Raw genomic sequence first — 23491 nt, 5'->3', positions numbered from 1 at the left:
TGAGAGGCCACTGATAGATGAAAATGGGAGAGAGAAAGGGAACTGCTTAAACACACAATGCAATGAATGGGTTGAACCCTGGCACTACAGATGAAACCTGACATGAATTGTTAACCCACTGTGTGGCAACTGATCACTCTCTTCCATGGAGCAGAGCAAACTGTCAAATGCTACACATGTTGTGCTTATATTTCATAGAAATGTGCAACTTGCTAATCATACTTTACTGAACTATGCAGCTGAGATTAACACAATAGTAGCCACTTCAGCATGAGAAATGTCTTTGAAGGCTACTGTCTTTGACAACCATCTTTTTGTTGGTGAATACCTTTTATTCATGCAGCACAGCTGGATGGACTACCTGCACTTTCCCAAGTGTTGAATTATGGTTTTCAGTGTCTCAGGCCCTTGGGAACTCTGTGAGAACTTGGTCTTACCTTGAAAGGAAAGACAGAATAAATCCTTAGATGTGAATAAATGTATGAGGGGTAACTGGAAAGGCAGCTACTCACAACGCTCAAGAGTGGGTGCCCTCCTGGGAAGACTCACTTCTTTCCCCTAGAAACACAATAAAAATATCTATCTGCATCTTAATATTACAATGATGTATGTTACCTTCAGATGTACTCTGGGATCCACCAGGCTAGATTCTGACCTTTTCTATAGCAACTCTAGTCTCAAAATGCTCACAGGTAACATACTTGCATTAGTAACTTGCCTTTACAAAGATGAAGGCCTTCAGATCTGTAAATATAAGTGCTTAAGCTGTGGAAGTCTTTTGAGCCAAGTACTAGTTAGAGAATGGGAGTGTATCAGGGCAAAACTATCAGATACGCTCATCTTGGTCTTAGTCTTTCTCATACTTACAGCCACTGCTGAAGACAGAAGGTCAGACTACATGGGCCCGTGGTGTGTCAACTCAACTATCAACTCATAGGTTCCCATTCACCACAGGTAACAGCATCTTGGTGGCAACAAAATGCCCAATCTCTGGCAGGTCCCACCCACTCAAGGACGTGAAGGAAAGCTTGGAACATCCTAGTGCTTAATTCACATCTCCCAAGGTATTACTTAGTACTGCAGTAGTTAAACCATCCTTCCCATCAGCTGTCTGAGGACATAGATGATTCCACTTCTCCAGCTGGTTTTAGCTATGACTACCCTGATGTCCAAGGGGTTATGCCCCTACTGCTATACAAAAATAAGGGATACACCTGCTCCAGAGGATTTTGCAGGGAATATCCCTGACATGAGTCTGGTAAACAGATGCTTTGAAATAAAACGATTTCTCTGCAAAACAGAGAGATACTTTCAGGTCTTGGGAATGGCATCCAATTTTAACTTTCTGCATGTGTGTTTGAACTGGAAAATGAGACATCTTTGCCACATTACATGGATTGTAAGAAAATAAATAAAACACGTAAGGAAGTAGAAACGGACAGAGCCAACCCCACCAAAGCATGTTTATGCCCGCAGAAAGCATTGTCCCACATCTTGAGGAAAACATGATTAACAGCACCGCACTGATCTTAATTAGATTTATTAAGACAAACGTTGAAAATCCAGCGTGTGTGTGTGTGTGTAACTAAAGAAAAAAAAAAAGGCCAGATAAAAATGCCCAGAGGGAGTGAGCTAATGATTATCTTCCCATTACCTCATAGGATCATTAGGTCGACATGATCTCGCTGCGGTCAACACCAGAGCCACCTCCCCGCCGGGACGGAGGCCGGAGGCCTTTCCCTTCCCCTCCACACAGGTGCAGCCCCGCAGCGGGAAGTGCGGGCCCGCCGCCATGTCGGGAGGCCGGGGGCGCCCCCGGGGGCGCCCCCGGCCTCCCGACATGGCGGCGGGCGGGTGGGTAAGAGGGGGCAGTCACCCCCGCGCCAGGATGCGGCCGGGACCGCTCAGCTCCCCGCCCTAATCCCCCCCGGGGGGGGGGGGGGGGGGACTGCCGGGCAAGGCGGCATTGTTGGCCGCGTCCATCACTCCCCGTCCCCGTCTGACATAATGAATGCGCTTGGACACACCTTCCAGCCCGGCGAAGAGGCGCGCCGCGTCTCCACGGAGAGCCCAGCCGAGCTCTCCGCTCCGTTCCCCTCAGCCCTCGGGGAGGCGCACAGCAAGCCCGCCCGGCCCCATAGCCCGGCGCCCCGTCCGAGCCCAGTGAGGGGCCGCGGCGGCCGGGCTGGGCTGGGCCGGGCCGGGCCGGGCCGGGCGAGTAAAAGCCCTCGCTATGCTGCCCAGCGCCCTGTACTGGGACCTGGTGGGCTCCTCGGCTCTCCTCAACCTGCCGGCGGCGCCGGGCTTCGGCAACCTGGGCAAAAGTTTCCTCATCGAGAACTTGCTGCGGGCCGGGGCGCCGCCGAGCCCTGCCCAGCTCCGTCCCCTCCCCGCCAGCCCCGTCCCCCTCAAGCTGTGCCCCGCGGCGGAACAAATCAGCCCCTCAGGGGGTCCCTACCCGACAAGATGGGCTTTTCAAGTGCTCAACCCCTCCGCGGCGGACGGCGGCCGCCTGCCAGCGCGGGCTCCGGCGGCGGACAGAGGCGGCGTATTCCCGCCGGCAGCCACAGGTGAGCGCCGGCCCCTTCCCGCGTCCCGCCGCCGGGAAGAGGGGACGGAAGGGACTTCGCGAGGGTTCGGCCTCGCGCCGCCTCACGGCGGGGACGGCGGCAGGGAGAGACGCGGCCGCTCCCCTCCGCCCCGGCGCGCCCGGAGGCGGCGGGACGCCGTGCCCCGCTGGCTGCCGTACCGCCGGGACGCCCTCCCCGCGGCGGGGTGCTGCCGGCGGGGGGTCTCGCCCTGCCGCTGGCGACGGGACCCCGAGGCGCGGGCGAGCGGCCGGTCCTGAGGGGAGCCGGACGGCGGCTTTAAACTGCGCGGGCCGGCGCACCTGTGTGTGTAACGTGTGCGGCACAGCCTGGTGCGGGCAGCGGCCAGCGCTTTTAGCTGCCCTTAATCGCAGTTCTTTCAGGTCTACTGGTTCTTCACAGTCTGAAGGGGTGGTAAAAGAGCGTTACCGCGGCCCGGCGCTCCGGGAAGCTCTGAAATTCCTGGTTTTGGGAGAAAGACGAGCGGTGCCGGTCCCCTCGGTAGCGGGAGAGGCCGGAGGCAGCATCCCTCTCCCGAGGTGCCCCGTCCCTGGGGGACAGCGAGGGGTGCGGGACCGGGCTCTTCCTACCAAAAGGAAAACTAATTCAAGCAAAAGCAGGTAAATGTCTGAAAGTTTTGACAAAACCGAGGGCGAAAAAAAAATTAAAATCTTTAAAGCTGTGTAAAAGGTCTGTAATCAGCAATTGGGTCCGGTGCTGGAGGAAAAGCCGGCGCTTTCCTGGGTGAGGAGTCTACAGGAGAGACGAGTCCCCTGTGCCGGCGTGACCCGTCCTCCGGCCACCCGGCCGGCCCACGGCGTTGCTGTCGCGGGGGGCGGCCGCGACTTTCCTTCCGCCGAACAGGCTGACGGTGAAGCTGTATCCTTGAATTGGAAACTAATGGTTCTACAAAGCAGATTTTGTTTCTTGCATGTGCCGATTTTCATATACATATCTTTTGTCTGGGGCATGAATAGCGTTTTAGGGCATTTTTAGGAATGTGCACTTTGTCAGTCATGGAACTGTATGAAGTTGGATTCAAAGTGAATTCATAAGATTCGGTATTAGACTCACCATGTATATTCTATTTTGCCTTTCCGTTATAATATATAAACTTATTTCAGCCTTGTGTGCTGTCTTCAGAATGTTTATATATGATCCTGCAGTTTTAAATGTACTTGAAATGAAAATAAGACAAACAGCATCATATTTATTGAAGTAAGGCTTTAAGGCCAAAAGGGTCGTTTTAGAACCAGAATTAGTAACAGTTGGGTTTTTTCCAATTTAATTTTACTTCAGTTAAATCCTACAAACTGTTCTGCAAAATCCAAAATAGTTTTGATCCTTTAGCATGATGTACTTTAAAGGTAGGCAGGAGAGAGTCACGTAGTGTATATTAACATTTCTGAACATTCCAGACTTCAGCTGCGGTAACTGTTACCTTAAGCATATCAGTTATTTAAACATGTTTATTTTAACTAACTATAGGCCAGGCCAGGAAATAGGACAATTATCAGCTTTCTGCAATTAGGTGCATATTCTCCCTGCCCCCAGAAAAAAAGCTCTAGAGAAAAGGCTACATGTATGTGTACAGAGCACATTTAAAAGGAGAGATAGCAGATGCCCCAGCACTCATCACTATAGGTAAACTTTTTCCAAGTATTACAGAGGTTCTTGAATGCCGAGTTTTTCAAATGCTTGGTTCCAGGATTAGTGCTTTCTTTCATTGGCCTACAGTGGTACTCGTGAGTTTAGCAAAGGTCTGCCTAGTGATTTGGAGTGATTTGGAGTCCTATCCTACAGTTTCTTGTGATCCCAGAGCTCCCAGTAATTTCAGAGGGAGTTTTGGGCAAAAGCACCAGGCTCTTATATTTGAGCAGTGAGAAATACTGGGTTTCCTCATGTGTTACGCGTTCAGCAGAAAAGTCTCCTGCGAATGCAGAAGATGTACAACAAAGAGATATATATATTCTAACAGGGATTTATTGGTTTTCATCGGACTCACATGTCTTAAAGTGATGAGGGCTCTTAGGTGTCCAAACTTTCACAAATGTAAATTAGATTGGAGCTGTCCTGCTGAGCCAGATTTTGTGGTTTCTAAGGAGTCTCTTCTTTCTAGTGTAGGTGTAAGCTGGGGGAACTGTTCAGACAGGACACTTGCATTTGTGAGAAAGGCTGGATTGGTCAGGCTGTGTGTTATGTTTCTTGTTTGTGCAGTGATAGGGCAAAAAAATGTTCTGGCAGAATGAGAATTTTAGCTTTCAGGGAGTAATGAAGGTATTTTAAGTAAGGAATTCGTACTAGGTAGGTTTTTGTAATTTACTGATTTTTGTCATATTCATTGATTTTTATGAGTTTTTTGAGGAATAAATTTCTTCCTATTTGGATCCCCCAAATCACATGGCATTTTGGAAAATCTTGGTTCAAGTCTTTAATAAGACTATTGAACATGATAAAGCAAAATGTTTTTTTAATCCTTCTGAACTAGCAAGTGCTTTATAGATCATACAGGGACTAAAAGTGCTCTAACAAACTAGCTTGGCATAATCCAGGATTTTTAAAATTAAAAAAATGCTATAGAAAAGAGAATTGAAAAATATCAGATTTTTCTGAATCCATAATCTGTATTTCTCATGTAGTCCCAAATTCTGGTGAGGTCACCAAAAGTTCTCAGAAAAGAAGGAATAATAAAATCACACCAGGGACTGAATAAGCTGAACCTTTTCTACAGTTCCAAAACCAAGATGTATCTACTGCATCTGTCAAGGAAAGATGTGAAGAAAGCACTCCATTTTAGGGTACCTTTTAACACTTCATAAAAGTGCTAAAGAATGAAAATCCTGTATTCTTTCTGTAAACTGGAAAACTCTTATCCATGGCTGCAAAGGAGACCAAGTGGGATGGCACTCTTGATCTGTGACATCTGGTTGTGGTAGCTCTTCCCTTTGTAACTCTTCAGCAGCAGAGTTTTATTGGCAAGTGTTCATTCCCATAATCTACAGGTTTCAAAGGATTTAGTTTGACCATTTAAAGTTCTTATGTGCATACGTATTTTAAGTTCTCCAAAATTATCCTAAATGAAAAACTGAAAAAGCACTTTCAAAGTATCACACTGTAAGATACATCATCTAATGAGTGGCCTTGAAAGAAATATATTTATGTTGTCTCTAAAAGATTAAAATTATCTCTTTTCATCGTTACACTGATTTAAAAAAATTAAATATAAGTAAACCATATGTTTTTAAAATGAATTTAGTTTATTTTGGCTTAAGAGTACAACCACAAGAACAAGCAGCATATTACATAAAATTAAGAAGGAAAAGCAGGAGAATTATTGCTAGATGATAAACACACTTGCATTCTGCAATGTTATGCCAGTTTATGCCAGCTTGAGATTCCCACAGGCTTTCTGGCATCTTGCTCTGAAGCTCCAGTGCTGGTGATGAAACACTGAGCTGGGCCCGCCAGCTCCGGCGGGCATGGTGAGCACCGTGTTTCTGTCTAGCTGAACTGAGTTTTTCCTAACCTATGTGCTATAGAGCTGATTCTTCTCTTTCAAGACATTTTGCCTTGATAAAATATATACATAATGCTGCCTTCTGCTTTGTGAGAACTTTGCATACAGTGTGTATTTGCAGCCCTGACTAGGTAAAGTAGTGCAGAATCTGGTTCTGCTTTGTAAACACTGGTTGCCCCAGGCTGTGTTCTTCCTGGCTAAGAACTTTTAAATATGCGCTGTTGTGAAGCAGTGTTTCCCAGTGAAGCATATTACAGCTATGCAGCTTATACTTGCACTACCTCTTAAAGGATGAGGGTAAGTCCAGGTAAAAGTTCTGAGCAAACTAAAGGGCTCTTAAGTGTGGAGGAGGTCCTCAGTTTCTGCTTGCTGATCTGGAATTTGGTCCCTCTCCTTGAACTCCTGTGCTATCATTACCTTCTGGATAAATCAGGAGACTTGACAGTTTTCCTCAGCATTTTCTGACATAGGAAAATTATCCAGAGGATTTTGAGATGCAGTCTGTTGTAGCACAGGCACTTGAAAGAGGTCTGTTCCACATCTTTCCCTATGACTTTGTTTCCAGAAGTATTGGCTGACACCAGGTCAGAGTGACCTCCATGAGAAATGTACACTTACTTTGCTACCTGAAATTGTTTTCTGAAAATCTCTGGTCTTCTCAAATAATTTGCCCTGGAGGAGGATGACAGTAAATGCTTTACAGCCTGAATATGGCCACTGGTGGTATGACCATGAATATATGGTCATATGTGGCAAGAATCTGTCTTTCTGCTTTTATCTTGACATTTTGATAGATCAATAGAGAAAGGAAACTGAAAAACGCAATGAAACAAAGAAACGTAACAGTGAGATACTTCCATTGCAAAACTTGCTGAAAAATTCAGTTTATGGGATTTTTGCCTGAAGCGTCAGAATACAATAGAACAGAATAAAGTACAGTACATATAACACAAAAGAAGGCAATTAGAACAAGTATATCATAAACATAAATTTGGCTTATAATAATAAACATTCATTCTGTGATATAGATGTAGGTTTTCTTTCTGTAACATTTGAGTGCTTTACATTTTAATGTGTTTATCATGACAATGTGGCAGTGAGATTGGAGAGATTTCTACCGTGTAGAGGAGGAGCTGGAGCAAAAATAAATGAGGCGAGTTGCCTAACGTAATACGAAAACCAGTAACATTGCAGGGAGATAAAACCAAGCCTTCCTCTGCAAGGTTAAGTCTTTGGACCAGTGTCAGTTTTTTCCCCCTCAGATGATGACAGCAATTCTATCCTGTAACACTCTTATTTTAATCAATATACCTTATTACCTATTTTTAGTAAAAACTCTTATGTTTCTTTATGACAACGAGGAGATACTTGAATTACTGAAATTAAGTGATTTTTTTTCCTTTGTTTTGGACCCCCTCTTAATGAATAAATGCTTATTAATTATTGATTTCAAACCAACTGGAAGCCAGAGTGTGTCCTCAAGGAACATGTAACACTAACTTTCAGCAAAATAAAAGGCAGGAAAGAGCTGAGTGTTTTATCGCAGCTCCCTCTAGGCTTGCACTAGCCTCTGGAAAGTGCTACACTCAATTAGGTAACAAGTTGACTAGCAAGTCTCAGGATTTTCCTGTTCTGATGGTGTTTTCTGGGCATAGAAAGTTTCTTTAGGGTAGGGAGATCTATTTGGCATCTTTTCTTATGTCCAGATTGCCAGGAGCATTGAGACACATTAGTTGTTTTAAAGATTTGTCTTTGGAGACAGAGAAGTTTCTGTAAGTATCAGAAATCGCAAAGTCATTTCTTCCTGGTGCAGCATCTCTTCCTGCTTCCAGTTAACTTTGTGAGCCGTTTAATAGAACCGGTTTTGGGTGCCCAGCATACCTTAAGAGTGATTGCAAAATTGCTTTTAAAGGACAAATCTTTGTCCTCATTGTAAGGTTGCCAGAGCCAGACTGGTGCCAGCTACACTCTGACCCAGGCACCAGTCCGGCAGTCTGGGCCCAGCAGGTAATCTGGGCATTGGCTGGGCAGTGCTCTTGCCTCTGGTGACCCTTGCTGTGCCATCTCTGAGAAAGGAAGAGGATCCCGAGTTTGGTCCTTAGTAAGATTTAAACAGTGCCAGAAGATCTCAGAGCTGCACTGGGAAGAGAAGGAGTGGGGTTTGTAGAAAAGTGATTCACTGAGGGGAAACGGTGGCATGAATCATGGTTACAGTTAGCAAATTAACTTCTGTAAAATGTATTTAGTATTGCAGAATAAGCTGGTCTTCTGAAATCTTGTAGTGTATTTTTCATGTTTTTAGAAAACATATGAATGTGATAAAGATTAATCTTATCAGACAAGTTCTCTACTTGAGTGCAGATTTCAGGTTTCATTGTACTGTGATTTTTTTGCATTAACAAATTCCCCTGGATTTTGAAAGGCAAGTTCTCTGCCTCCGTTGCCCACTGAAGGTGTTATGCAGCCTTGTACAGTGCAGCTCTGCAAAATAGCTCTTACTGTAATTTTTCTAAATGGTACTTTTTGTGATCAATCATGACTCATAGCAGAATTGGGAAGGTTATTTTTTCAAATTGAAAACAAGTGCAGGTATATAAAGCAGTAGGAGGCTGTTTCAAATGTCAAATATGTCGACCCTGATTGAGGCACCTAAATACTTTCAATAACCTGGGCTGGGTTACTTTGAAGTGAGTCATCACGATGGAGCATAAGTAGCTTTTGCTTTTGTGCTGAAAAGCTCATGAAAGTTTCCCTTTGAGAGGCTGCCTTTTTCTGAAGTTATACCACGTAATTCTATTGAGGTATTTTGTGTGTATGTTGAGGATTTTACCTCTTCTGCATGAATCTTGGACAACTTGGTGGTGTTAAGGTGCCCACCTCTGGAATCTCGTGACTATGTGAATATCTCAGTTTTTCAACTTGTAAAAGTATTTCCTTGTACAAATGTAAAAAGACTAAAAACCTCTTTTTTTTTTTTTAAAAAAAAGGATCCACTGTTTGTTATTTTTTTCATTCTGACAATGTTTAGCTGATCTTAAGACTTTTGTCTGGTTGGAGCTGGCGATACTGCGATAAGTAAAGACTGGTCCAGTTAGGAAATCTTAGCTAATCAGTGCATACCACTGCAGTAAGTGATGCATTTTGGCCTATGGTTAGATTTTGAATTAGGGCTGCAAATTCACTGAAAAAAACAGTGAATTGTCCTCTTGCAGCATATGACCCTAATTTTGCCTTGCTTGAGGAAATAATTTCTAAACAAATTGCACTATGTTGAAAATCAAAGAAGATAACTCTGGTGCCTTTATGGCTGAAATTTTATCCTTTTTTACAGACTCTTTATGGCTGTACAGGATTGTATTCTTTGATGTTACCTGTGAGAGGATAAGAATGTCATAGTAATTCAGCTTTTTACTAAAAAATAGGTGTCTTGTCTAATCTAGTTGTCTAAACACCTTGTCAATCCATAGTTAATACAGAAAGACGTCTCCAGAGGATGACACAACTTACCTTCTTAGATGTCTATTTTAAAGTGATAAATCATTATATAGAGCTACTTGCCTCTTCTCATTGATTGTACAGGAGGCCCAGACAAGGAGCTTAGACAACACACTGAACTCTTAGACGGAGAAGTGGCAGTAATGCCCCTTTTGACAAGAACTGGTAAGCACATTATTGGGGCACATTAGTGCATGGGCATCTTGAAGAAGAGGGACAAAGCCAATGGCAAATTGGTAAATCCACAGCTTTCCAGATCCTCATCTTTCTTCTCAGTAGCAAGGCTGTGTACAAGGCATAGGGAGGGTGGAAGCCACCTTTACTGCTGACACCAGGAGATCCATGGAGTCTTTGGCAAGTGGTGTGGGGTTTGGTTGTTGCTTTGGGTTGTCAAAGAGGTGAAATCTGACCATGCATTGTCACCAGCCCAAGGCACCGGTGTTTCCTCAGGTGGAGAAAAACATGCACAGTGAATCATGCCCTAATAATAAGGCATGTGAATGATGCCTCTGAAAATTGACAGTGATCTCAGCTGATCTGCAGTGTGACTCTGTCAGCCACTACATTGCTATAGATGTAAGGAAACGATGATCATGCTGTTAGCACATTTCAAGCCCTTTTTGGTGTGACTACTCTGCTAATTTTTTCAAGCACACTGAGGCACAACATAAAAATGCAAGCGCACTTCTCGCATCTGCCTTTTGTATAGGATTTAAAAATACATATTTAGAACTTAAAAACCCTTTCTATGAACATTTGCCAATATTTTAAAACTGATCTGCATATGCCACTCCGGTCTGCCCTTTTGGCTTGGCTTCCTTTGAGCATTCATGCGGTCGTGTTTTACAGGAATGAATAGGAGGCAAATAGACAGTGACGTTGGCAATGCAGGAAAGCCAGCTCTGAGGGGTGCTGGACCACAGGCTCTTGCAGTAAGTTTTGCCAGGTCCATGTGGTGGTGACTGCCTTTGGCGGGATACGGCAGCGGCTGTTGCTTCCTTCTCATGGCCAGAGGCTGCCCTTCAGCTGGCTGAAATGCTTCGGAGGTGCACAACTGCTGCTGGAACATTGCAGTCTAAACACAGTCACTGCTGGGGACAGAGCCGTGGTTCATTCCGAGGCCCAGGGCTTGTGGTTCAGGAGCAGAAATGGTGCCGCTCAGCTGGGCCACTAACCTGCTGCTGGACTATTTGCAGGGATCTCTTCATGACATGGAACTTTCCTGCGGCTTTGCATAAGCCTGCATTAGTCATTGCCAAGAATGGATGTAGGTAGGAAATTGCATTTACTTGTGCCTACAAACCATCCAAGGTTCTTAGATGAAATGAGATCATTTTAATGATAATATTTTTAATTTGCCTGCCAGGGCTGGAGCCTTGGCATCACTGTGGAAAGCAGTTCATGTGGGCTTAGCAATGCTTGGAGAATTAAAGTGTTCATGCAGCTTGAGGTGTCCCTGAACTTACTGATTCTTGTTAGCTGGTTCTAGGCAACTTTCTGAACCATTCTTTGGAGCTGTTTCATCTCTCTTCACAGGTTTATACCACATTCTTATCAGCTAGCTTTAAAAATACCCAACAAACTAACAGCATGTGCAGTGAAGGAGCCCTTTATGGGTAATAGCAGAAGTTTACCATCAGTTCACTTTTCCTAAATAGCAATTTTTCCTTCACCACTTCCCCTTTTCCTGCTGGCTAATGGCCTACACTATTATTTCCTGAGTCATTTTACAATAGTAGGATTAAGAAAAGCAAACAGTGTCTTTAATAATAAGCCATTTTAAAATTACATATGCATTTGACCCGAATTGTATTTAGGAACTTTACTCTTAAAATGGTGGATAGTTGGAAAGAAAAATTCTGGTCCCACTGTCAGCATGACTTTTTAGTATGGGAGGGCTTTGGAATTTAGAATATCTTCAGAGCTGGCAGTATATTTTAAAATGTCAGTATCTGAGCTAATCTCTGGGTTTTAGCACTAGATAAGCTTAAGATCCATTTGCATGTTTAGTATCATTTTATTGTCTGTTTGTAACATGTTTTTTATTCACAAAGCTGAATGTAAATGAGCATTATTACTAAACATGCAGCAACAATGTAAAAATAAAACCAAATTATTTATTTGATTTTAGGGATTCCATCCTTTTATATTTATGACACGATAAATTTTCTTTTAAATCATAGGGTGCAATTTTTGGAGTGCCAAAAGGCACTTATATCATACTCTGATACTTAATTTTCATGCATCTGTGAAGCTTAACCTGTAAACTCTGGCTCTTGTGAAATGCTTAGTTCCACACAGGCTCCGTTTTTGTAAAATGTGAATGCAAAGCAGAAAAAGAATTAAGTATCTTGAATATTAATTACTAGGATTTGGCCCCTGGGTAATGTATACTCCACATGGCTGGAAGCAACAGCCACCTTTTGGTTACTCTGTACTTTATTCTGGCCAATAAATACAGAACTAATATTCTGACATTTCAAGCAATTTTCAGCCTTATGCAAAGAGCAAACAATGTTTGCTTGACCAACAAATATTGGTAGAGTGGCCATGATACATGTGAATGGAAAATAAAAGCAGAGACAATGCTTTCTGTATATTGTCCTCAGCACTGATAGGTATTGTGTCATTCCTACAGGTACAATCACAGTATAATTCTGAAATACATATACATTAAATGTATAATTTTTTCTCTGAGCAGTTTTCATTCTGTTAATGCAGTTTCACACAGACAGTGGAGGCCATTTGATGCAATTAATATTCTCTGTTGTTTCTATCAAAGATAAAAAATATACTTGGATATGTTAGGTTGAAGTATTAACATTTTTCTCTATATAGAGCTCCAAAGTAGAGTTGAGTATCCCTGTATTATGCCAGGTTTTTCTTACTGGTGTAACTGTGTAAATGCTACACATTGGTTTGAGTGCAACGGCTTCAGCAGATGTGACGTGGGGATGTGGTGTGATATACTTAACGTAGAATTCACTTGTGCATCAGTGTAGGTGGAGCACATTAAAGAAGTTTATAAACTAGACATACGTTGGCTATAGGCTTAGGGAGACATAATGCCATTGTTTATTCCACAGGATCTAGAATAAATGAGTCTTGAGAAATGGTCTCAGGAACCACTTGGTTCAGAGTTCTATGAGGATATCACCTGCATCTTATTTCTTAAGTGAATGTTCTGCCTTAAAGGGATATGCGACGTGAAGGCAGAAAAGACAGCAGTTGGTTGAGGCAATTAAGTAAAATGCCCAAGAAAGCCAGAAGCATGATTTCCATTGGTTTGAGCAGAATTAGTGCCAAGATCTCTACTGTCTGCATCATGGTGCTGTGCTAGTGCATTAAAGCATTGCCAGAAACATCCATGGAAATATGTAGCTTGTTTGGAGTTTCCTTGAGCAAAATGTCTCAAGTTTTGACTCTGATTCATCTATCCAGCTCCTGACCTTTATGCTTGCAACTTGCTTGTTGAGAGATTTAATGAATGGAGAAAGCCTATGCTTTCCTATTCCTCTATCTTTATTTGCAGGAGCATGCTATCTATCTGAAGCAATAATTTATTCAATTCATATTTATCCATATATCTCCTGGTTGTATCCCATATCATTATGAGCACCACATTAACAAAAAAGAGCAAGGAACTGGAGAGAGTTAGGAAACGATAACAGGGAATATCAAGGACAGGCCAACACATCTGACAAAAATCATATGGCATGAATAAGATGCTGGGGCAATGATTAAAGGGAACAGGGCATTATGGCAGCCAAGGAATACTTGAGATGTGTGGAAAGGAAACAAAAGAATTGAGTGTGGCACTTTCTGTATACTGAGTTGTATTTTTAGAAGTGGAAAGTCACTGTTAATAGTATCTTGATAATGGCATGAGGAATGTGCCTCCCAAGGAAGGGAGGAAAAGTTCTTCACCTGGGAGTTTGGGAACTGCAACAGATAAAATATTAGCAGCAGATAAAAGATATTGCCAAGAGCAAGTACTCATGTTCAGGAGGATGACTGAGATTATCCGGCTGGTCTTTACCTTCTCCATCTCCTGTGCTTCTTGAGTTAGTCAAATCCTTTCCAATTTATACACCCTACCAGTTGCATCGAAGCCCCTTGAATACATAGGATAGGTAATATTTGGCTGCACGTTCTTGACTCTCTTAATCTCCTTAGGACACAGTTCCACATTTGATGGTCTCGCGTAGAAGAGAATCTTTAGAATACTAGTGCCTGATGTAAATCATGCCTTTTTGTAAATATTTTGCAAGCATACACCTCGAATATAGGCAATTAGTTCCTCTTGGAGTATATTTATATTTCATTAGAAACAGCAAAGTGTGGATGAAAAGCTGTAGTGATAAAACACTTATGAATTTATAATTACAGTTGGAAGAAATTTTCACCTAAGCTTGTATGAATTCAGAAAAAAATAGAGGTAAATATTTTTTAAATGTTTAGAGTTGGGCTTCTACCATCAATGGTTTATTGCTTTGGAAGACCAGCAGATTTGATGGTCAGAAGACTTATTATGATGCCCTAAATTGTGCTTAGGAACCTAATTTTGAGTGATCTTTGGTTTTAATTCCAGTTGAAAAACCTTTCAAAATTACCAACATGGCTTAGACATATCTATCTATTTATTGATCTTTCTTCCTGATTATTGATTTCTTTTTTTTTTTAATCTAAGTGTGCATTTACTTTTTTTTTATTTCATCAGGGAGATTAATCTAGAGATTTGGACAAACTAAAGTACAGGGTATAGAGCTGTTTATTTTCTACCTAAACCAAAACAGGAAAGGGACATAAATGTTTTGATACATTTTATGAGCATACAGTCCTAGCAGGCATGACGTATCTATTTTAAAAAGACAAAAATATTCCAAGTTTCATAGTTGACTAGTATGAGCAAATTTTAAAAGGTAATTAAGATTAGTGGAAAAGCCCATGAGCTCTATAGAAAAAAATTAAGGGATTACTAGATAATGAGGACCTTTCTAAGATTTGTGAGCACTTTTTAGACATAACAGAAACTTGTGATTAATTGGTTAAAAAAATTTTATAGAAATTTTACCAAATATTACCTAATTCTGTGGGATGATTTTACAATTTTTTATTATATTAAGCAGAGCCTTCTTCAGCAAGTGGTTTATTTAAATTTAGAGCACTTTCCCAGCAAGAACGAATTCACCATCAGGGTAGCAGAATCAGGCCCTGTAGTCTGTGCCTGTAGAGCTCAGCCGGATTGTGTCATTGCATTTTATAGAATTTATTTGCAAAACGTTCTTATTTATTGAAGTCCTTATTGGTTTGAGTACTAATAACAGCATTGGAGTACAAGCAGAAGAGACAGGACTGACTTTCAGATTCTGTTTTTCTAGGATGTCATGCTTGCTAGAGTTATTTAGAATAACTTTTTCAGATGCATTATACAAATATTTTGATAATGTATTATTTAGACAACACGTTCAATCCCAGCATTTAGGAAAAAAACCCATAATTATAGCAATTACAGAAGTAAATTTCAAATCTGCAGAGTTTCATTCTTGTGATAAATGCATTGAGAGTTTTGCATATTATAGTTAAGCTATGCATGTAATATAACCTTGCTAAATTAAAGAGCAATTACTTGGTTTATCATTGTTTGCCTTAAAAATATCACCATCTTGAAAAAAGGGAAAAGGACTTGTGGGGCAGGACTTTACACACTGACTTTTTGGAGGACTGTTGTTACGAATATCACCTAAGCTCAATGGATAATCAATTAGATCTATGCTTTCTTTGCAGCTCTTTCCAAACACTTTTTTCTCCGAGCCCCGCCATTCTACTCAGCATGCTGCGGTGGGTCCTGTCAGCACCCTGCATCCCCCACTGCTTTTCCAAGTAAGTTTTTATGCTTCATCAGTAATGCTTGAGTTATTCTGTAAACCAAAGCAGCAGGATTTAATGTGTTCTGGAAAACTAATTGGTAATGCAATGGCAGCAGCTAATTCCTTAGTAAAATCACAGCAATCCTATTCAGAGGGTTTCCAAAGATTTATCAAACTTAAGTACACTGAGCAATTGTGAGAGGTTTCTAATGCCATTGAGACACACAGACAGAGCTAATCTAGGAAAGCTCCTTGTTTTCAGTTTGCTGGAAAAGACTCTTTAAAATCAGTAACTCTTTTAAAAATCAGTGTCAATAAACATTTGCAAATAAGAAAAGAGCTGAAAGATCTTAAAATGGATGCTGCATTTTAAAGTCTGGTAGGGATAAATTATGATTCAGGAAGCCCTAGCATTATTTAAATAAAACAGTCATTCTTTTTGTAGCAGTCAAATGCATACACAAGCTTAATTTGTTTTTCTTTTTTTAATTAGAATGTAAAAAATTGAAGAAGTAAGTTGAAGAGAATTTTGGCCAGTATACACTATATGCTCAGGATTCAAACCTGGAACACACTTCCATTTAATCCAAATCTAAATTTAACCTTGATTGGGAAGTTTGCGTGCCATAGTGTAAGGATGGATTTTCATGCTTTTACGTGTTTATGGCTCAGGTATACAAACAGAAGCAGCATTTCCTCAACCTTCAAAACAGAGAAAAAGCACAAATCACATCTCAAATCCAAATGAAAATTGGAGCTTATGCATGCTCTAGCATATACTTTTTTATCACAGTTGCATTCAATACTTTCCTGACTATGTGCATGTGTTTTATGAATGTTTCAGAAGGGCAGTTGCTAAGTTGAATGATTCTTGACAAGTGAGGCAGCAAATGCTGGCAGTTTAATGAGCTGCAAGTTTCTGAGCGCCTCTTTAGGGGGCTGACACTTTCCCACAGAGCGTTTTACATGGCCCTGGCTCTCCCACAATGGCTGACAGCACCATGACCAATCACCACTTTCACTTTACTCATCCACACGCGACCTCACCACAATTTTTCACTGTGCAGATGAACTTTAGGAACCATTTCACACTGAAAAGGCCTGGGCAAGGGTCAGTTGCCCTTTTGTATGGCCATAAAGCAATACTCTATGTGCCAGTCTTTTCTCCTGTCTCACATTCCAAGAGATTTTCTGGACACCATTTAAAGCACTTGACTGAAAAATAAAGCAGTGAATGAAACTGACTTTTATAGACTCATTCTAGCTCATCTTCCCATATAACCCTGTCTACCTGAAAAGGGATTTAGTGGATGAGCTGAGTGTATACAGGGACTTGCTGAATACATAGGCCCATTATCAACTGTGGGGATTGTTTATTAACCAGGACTGATACACTACTATTTTGGAAGTGACCTATTAATTGTCCATTTAACTAGAATGTATTGAATTCAAATGAAAAAATGGAAACCATGACTAAAGCTTTTACTTGCTCCTTCAAGGTGGTCTGTGCCATGAAGGCAAATGAAGATTGTTCCACAGATTAAGAGGACATTTATCACTATATATTAGGATACAAAGGAAAGACTTAAAAAAAACCCCAAAGCAAAACAAAAATCAAACCAGCAACATAGGAAATAGTTGGTAACAGATTCACGTTTATGTCAGCAGAGCACTAAACCTTGTAATGCACATACAGAGAGACAGGCTGCAAACTGACTTATTTCATTTTGGTAGAATTGTTGTAATGTATCAACAACTGCCTATCCCGACGTACTGAAAAATCCTCTAATCCACAAACCAAAATTTAGGTTTCGTGTGAACAGTCAGAATGCACTTTGGAATATGGGGTATTCTTAAAAAAAATTCTCAAGGCTAATCAGTTGGGCATTCATTATCCCAAACACCAGTTTCAAATTTTTTGACTCAGGGACTGTTTGCTAATGCTTGTGAGCATTCTGCACATCATTAAGTTTTGTTTAGTTAATCTTTTAAAATGAGTCACATATTGCGCCTTGGAGTGTGTAGATTCTTTACTATTAAGTTAGTCTAATACAGGTGTTAAGCTGTACCCTACATATTGCCTGTACAGGAATTAATTGGCACCTCAGGGCTCTGGCAGGAGGTTGTTTCTTTGCTGATTGACTGTTAACAACCAGCCAGGCAAGACAAATTTTAAGGGGTCACATAATCTGGCATCCTCTGTCCTTGGTTGACAACTCCATTGTGGAATGGAGGCCAAGAGGCAAGGACCAACCCTGTTACGCCTCTTCCCTTGCTGGTGTCTCTCATCTCTCATGGTGAGGATGAGAGAAGGTACCAGCTCTTCTGCTGTCAGACTATACCTTCCAGTAAACTTGAGAATGGCTGGTGATTCATCAGAAACTGCTCAGAGTCTACCTGGAAGAAGGTATCTAAATTCACCAAATTCGAGCAAGAAGGAGAGAAAACATGCTTGAGGAAGAAGGGCCAGTGTTTGCCCCCAGCTTCCTGGGCAGGATGGGAGCTCATGGTGGGGGTCATGAGGGGGCTATGCACTCCTCAGAGAAATATGAACCTGGATTCCCTTTGCAGAAACGTCCATTGTGGTATTTTGACTTTTGTTCAGCAGATAGTTTATTTTGGTTTGGATGGAGTCTGACTGTGTCTCACTGTGTCGTAAATACCAGGATAGTAACCAGTAGGTTATGATTTTTGTATCTGGTCTCAGATGTAATATAGTTTTGAAAATTGAAATACAACTGTATAAATTTAGACTTATTTATACTGTAACATTTTAAATCATAATAGTCACTTTTTGCCACAGGCTGTTATGGGGGACAAATATAAAGATGGGTTCTTAAAGTGTAGAAAAATTCAAAAAAGGCATGTCTAGCAGAATTCAATGGTCCCTAAATCAGTAAAGTTTGACAGTGGCAGTGTATTTTAGGGAAGGATCATTGTACGCGTGCTCAGCTTCTGATATTCTTCCTCTACTGGTCACAGTGAGGCAGGATACAGGGGTAATGTATGTAATATCAAACCAGTCACATATGCATCACAAAAATATTTAGTCAACTTTGCAAGTCATACACATATACACTTCAGTTTCTCACCATTGTACATACACAGTTCTACAATATTCTCAGTATATGTTTGTTTCTCTGTGGGTTTTTAAAGAAACACATAAAGATACACAGAAGTTGAAACATGGTATAGCCCCAAGAAGCAGTTTGTGAAAGCTGCATCTGGATTTAATTAGTATTTTCAAGAGCATTACATTTATTGAACAAATTTATTTACACCCTCTACCCCTCCCCACTACAGCTGACTAGAATAGATAGAGTTTTTCATGGAAGAATGTGCAATCTTTTAGAAAATCTGCTTTACATGGGAATTTTGCCACTGGCTTTGATATGAAAATGATCCTTGGCAGAAATCAAACAGCAGCACACCTTTGCAGCTGCTGTAACTATAAACTGGGATGGCAATCTTGGCCCATGTACTTGGGAAGGTGGACAACAGGAGGACAGCTTCTATCTGTAGAGTCTAACTTGCATGTGGTGCACACCAAAGCTTCGTGGCTGCCCTCTCACAGAAAGATCGTAGGTGTCAGTGGCTACAGAGCCATGGCACAGGTTCTGAATCGAGGGGCAGCTCTTTTCTGGCCTGCTTGCAACTGCCGTGCAATTATCACATCCAACGCCCAGTGACAGGCCCTATTCAACTGGTCTCTGGTACTGCTCCCTGGGCGAGCATTTGGGGAAGCTGGGAGTGCTGGAGGCATGCCAAGCCTCACCAGGGACTGCTCCCCATACTCCACATCCTTCTAGGGGAGAGGGAGCATGGGAAAGTACTATGGCTTTAGGCTTTATTGGGTGTGAGGAAGGCAAGAGATTTATCTGGATTTGGATTTTCTGTGCTCTTGTGAAGCCAGTGAAGGGACAATGCAAATGCTTCTGCTTCTCCACTGCAGCTCTTTCCCTCAGCTTTGAGGCTGTTTTCCAGGGTAGGATTCCCTCTAGGCATGGATCAAGGGGATGTGATTGGATTCATTGAAAACTGCCTTCCCAGGACTTGCTATGACATGTCAAAGGATTAGAAACCAGTCTGAAAGGAGTAAGCTCAAGTACTCCCCAAATCCTGTAGTAAAGAAATTGCTGCGGTTTCCAGAATGAGTAAGTGAATGGCCAGGGATTTTCTGAGAAATAGTTCACTCTGAAAGCCTTTCATTAGTCAACAAAACTAAAGAAAGTCTATGTATTTTCCTTGAATCAGTATTACAGACCACTTTTATCTAGTTCTATATTTCACACAAGGAGAAAGTAAACTCCTAGGAAAACCTACTGCAATTTACTCATTGATGATAATATGCAAAGGAAAGTGGAACAGTTTCTCCCTGACTGTATTTGAATTTTACAGTAGCATGGGTTCTGTGTGAATGTTCCTCTATGAACTCATCTGATTTACTTTTTACCATGTCAAGGGGAGACTTTTGACCACTGACAACACCTCTAGATCCAAGTGAGGATTTAGTCCTTAATGAACATGACTGAAGCATTACGACACACTTATAACACCAACAAATCAAAAGTGGGACAGTAGTCTGCTGGCATTGTAATGAACAGCACTTAATATTTCTCCGATATGCGTTAGATATTATGTGAAACTCTCATCCATTTCCACTAGGAGAGGAAAGTGTCCTGCCTCTTCTGACCCAGGAGTCTAACTCCAAAGCCCGGAGAGGTATATTAAGAAGAGCTGTCTTTTCCGAAGACCAGAGGAAAGCTTTGGAGAAAATGTTTCAGAAGCAGAAGTATATCAGTAAAACAGACAGGAAGAAACTGGCCATTAACCTGGGTCTAAAGGAGTCTCAGGTAAGGAATGACAGAACATCTGTGACTTTGTCTTTCTGAGAAGAGATCTTTAAAATGGCTTTGAAGGATGAAAATTGAACAGCACAGGGGCAGCCCTGAGCTCCTTCACTTAGCAAAGACCTCAGTAAATCAATGGCAGTTTTAACCAAGGAATGCTTGAACAGGTTCCTAGTTTATTTCCTGAAGGTGTAAATTCAAAAGTTGATCGCTCCATTTTCACAGAAAGTGGGAGAAATGTGACCTCTGCATTTCATTTCCATCTCCCATTTTGCTGTCTGACAGAGCCCCTCCAGGAGCTTTGGGGTAGGGAACTATGCTCCATCCCATTGCCTGATAGGCAGTGATCCAGGCAGAAGACAGCAGAGCATAGAGTCCTCCTGCATTCCTGTGAGCACCCTTGCACTCACAGATGAACAGCTAGTGACAATGCAATCAACAGCAGTGCTCTGAAACCATTCTGCCCCAAGAGACAGGCAACCATCCCTACAGAAACAAATTTAGCTGCACAAGGAAAGAGATCCTTGGAGCTGAGAGAAACTCTAGAAGGAAACATTTTGCAGGTGACCTCCTAAAATGCTCCCACTTTACCTACCAATTCACAATTCATGGGATTTTTCACATGATTCTGAGTTGGCCTACTGCAGGACCTCAGAGTTTGGCTGAGGGTCCAATACCTCCAGTGAGTGTTCTAACTGAACGAGTATGTTAATGGTGGTGCCGAGTGGCAGTAGCCCAATCTGGAATCTCAGGGCCTTGACCTAGCTGCAGATAAAACCAAAGGAAAAGTACCTAGCTTGAAGAGCACAAAACCTGAAAGAAGCTGGAAAAAATGTTTGTGCGGGCATGTAACAGCAGAAAATGAACACGGTAGCTGCTGGCAGGTGGGATTCTGGGGGTGCTGCAATAGATGCAGATGTCTACTGTACAGCTGAAAGAGAGTGACAGTGCAATTTTATTTATTTGCATGCAGCAGGAATGAAAGTGCTTGAGATATGCATGGCAGAAGCTGTCTGGGGGGCAGAAAAGCCTGGGAATGGTGATGGGAGCTCTCATCACTTTATCTTGGAGGTTTTCAGAACTTGACAAGACCCTCAACAATATGATCCACTTGGCGGCTGGCTCCGCTTTGCACAGGAGGTTAGGTCTTGTGGTCTAGTGGTTCCTTGCAACCTGAATGTCTCTGACTCCATCACAAGCACTGCAACTATAAACAAAAAAAGCAGCACAGTGTGGTGCTTCTCAGTGTGATGAACAGAGCTGTGATCTCTGCGGGATAAACTATTTCAATGAAAATGTGCAATTACACTCACCAATGCACTGCCCAAAATTTTCCCAATATGTAGTCAAATTCCTAATATTACAATTATTTCCTTGAGTTTTTCTTCTGTGTTCTTGATATTCAAGAGAGCATGGGGGAGTAAAAAAAAAAAGGAATGATGCATAGATAACAACTACGACTACAGGAAAATAATTTCATTATAATGATAGACCAGATGATATCCATGTCTTTTTAATTTTTTTTCCTCATGAAAGGAACAGCAGTAACTGTGAAGGTTACTTTTTCAATTTGCTCACCAGTTGTGCTGGTCAGAGGTACCTGCCATCTAAGGCAATTATTCTCAAACCTTTGAGAGCATAGCCCCTTTGTCTTCATATCAAGTACCTGAATACTAGAACTAAAAGCACATTTTTAAAGGAAAATAGAACACATCTGGATAATTTGATTGATCAATCCCCCCTCCATTTCTTCTGTTTATGAAAAAACAGTTCCTAGATGTGTATTTCCCCGGGCTTTTCCCCGCATTTCATAAAGGCCTTTGAACACTTGTGATCAAGCTTTGCAACTCAAAGTTTTTGAAAAATTGATTTTACCTCAAAAACACGTGGATTCTGGACAGCTCCTGGAAAACTGTAGTCAGGCAGACAAAATGTCTTTAAATTCTCACTACTGTGTCAAATACCACAACACACATTTTGAAGCTATATGGCCAAGCTGGTTTTAGCTATGCTTGTGAATGGGACAGTCAATAGTTCTTAGAACTGCTTTTAAATAGAAAAGTTCTTCAATAGGAAAGCTATCACATCACCAGTAATATCACTTAGTTTTGTTAATGATGATGCTAATTTACTCTGAGAATCCTTTTCTGTCTAGAAGCATGTTGCTATAGGAAATTGCTCTATCCCTAGCCACTGGGCTGTCCTTTTTCCAGTCTAAGCCAAATAACCACATGTTTGAGGTGATGAAAGACAAGGAGAGTATTTGACCCAGCTGTAGTGGGAAAATCTTCAGATAATGTCAATCAGTCAGCTTCGCTAGATCTACTCTAACAATGAATAAGGAAGGAATATTAAACTAAGGGGATGTAAAGAAAAAAAAAACTTTGTTAGGGCAAAGTTGTTTAAAGAAAAGAATGATAATGAACTCTCATTAACTTGCAAACAGGTGAAAATTTGGTTTCAGAATCGAAGGATGAAATGGCGAAACTCCAAAGAAAAAGAAGTACTTTCAAACAGGTGCCTCCAAGAAGAAGGTCTTCAGGAGAACTACCTCTCACGATCCGCCATGAATTTTACCTCCCCGTGTCCATCTGTGTGGGAAGTGTCTCAGGAGCAGGCAAGTCCAAGGTGGAGGGAGAATTCTCCAGGAAATTCTGAAAGACTGACTAGTATACAACCACCTCCAAGAGCAAATTCATCGCAAAGCCCACTGTGTTTCTGTCCTGGCCAAGACACTGCAAATAAGGCAGTTACATCATCAGCCTAAGGAAATAGGGGCAGTTTGTAAATTGAGTGGAGAGCACAGGCTTTGAATGAGCGATCTTGTAAGACTAACAATATTTGGACATTGTAAAGCTAACTAGTTCATGCCTTATAAATTTGCTAAAGCCTAACACCATTAAAATGACAAACAACTAATGATTTAAGAAGTATTCTTCAATAGTCGGTCTTTTCTTGTGTTTTTTCCAGTCTTGCACTGACCTTAAAAGTGAAATAGGAACTGATGGTAAGTAAAATGAAGTGAAGAGCATGAAGCTGAAGTTGTGCTCTGATTTATACATTTGCGCTGTGTACAATATTCATTAAAAACACACTGATAATCACTTTTATCTCTCATTGCAGTCAGACCAATTAATTCCTTTTGTGCACGAGATAAGGATAAACCTGTTT

General features: G+C 41.5%; 1 protein-coding gene across 1 annotated transcript; it reads left to right on the top strand.

The window, feature by feature from the left end:
- Nucleotides 1-974: 974 nt before the first annotated feature.
- DBX2 (developing brain homeobox 2) lies at nt 975-23087 on the top strand (the record flags this gene model as incomplete). Its single annotated transcript, XM_081999095.1, has 4 exons — nt 975-2570; nt 15388-15483; nt 20136-20323; nt 22767-23087. Exons 1-4 carry the CDS (start codon nt 2234-2236, stop codon nt 23085-23087), a joined length of 942 nt encoding a protein of 313 aa, XP_081855221.1. The 5' UTR covers nt 975-2233.
- Nucleotides 23088-23491: the final 404 nt, after the last annotated feature.

Source organism: Phaethon aethereus, assembly GCF_964289735.1.
Source record: "Phaethon aethereus genome assembly, chromosome: 1".
Lineage (NCBI taxonomy): Eukaryota > Metazoa > Chordata > Aves > Phaethontiformes > Phaethontidae > Phaethon > Phaethon aethereus.
Note: the sequence above shows the minus strand (reverse complement) of the source record. Positions and strands in the feature narration are given on the sequence as shown.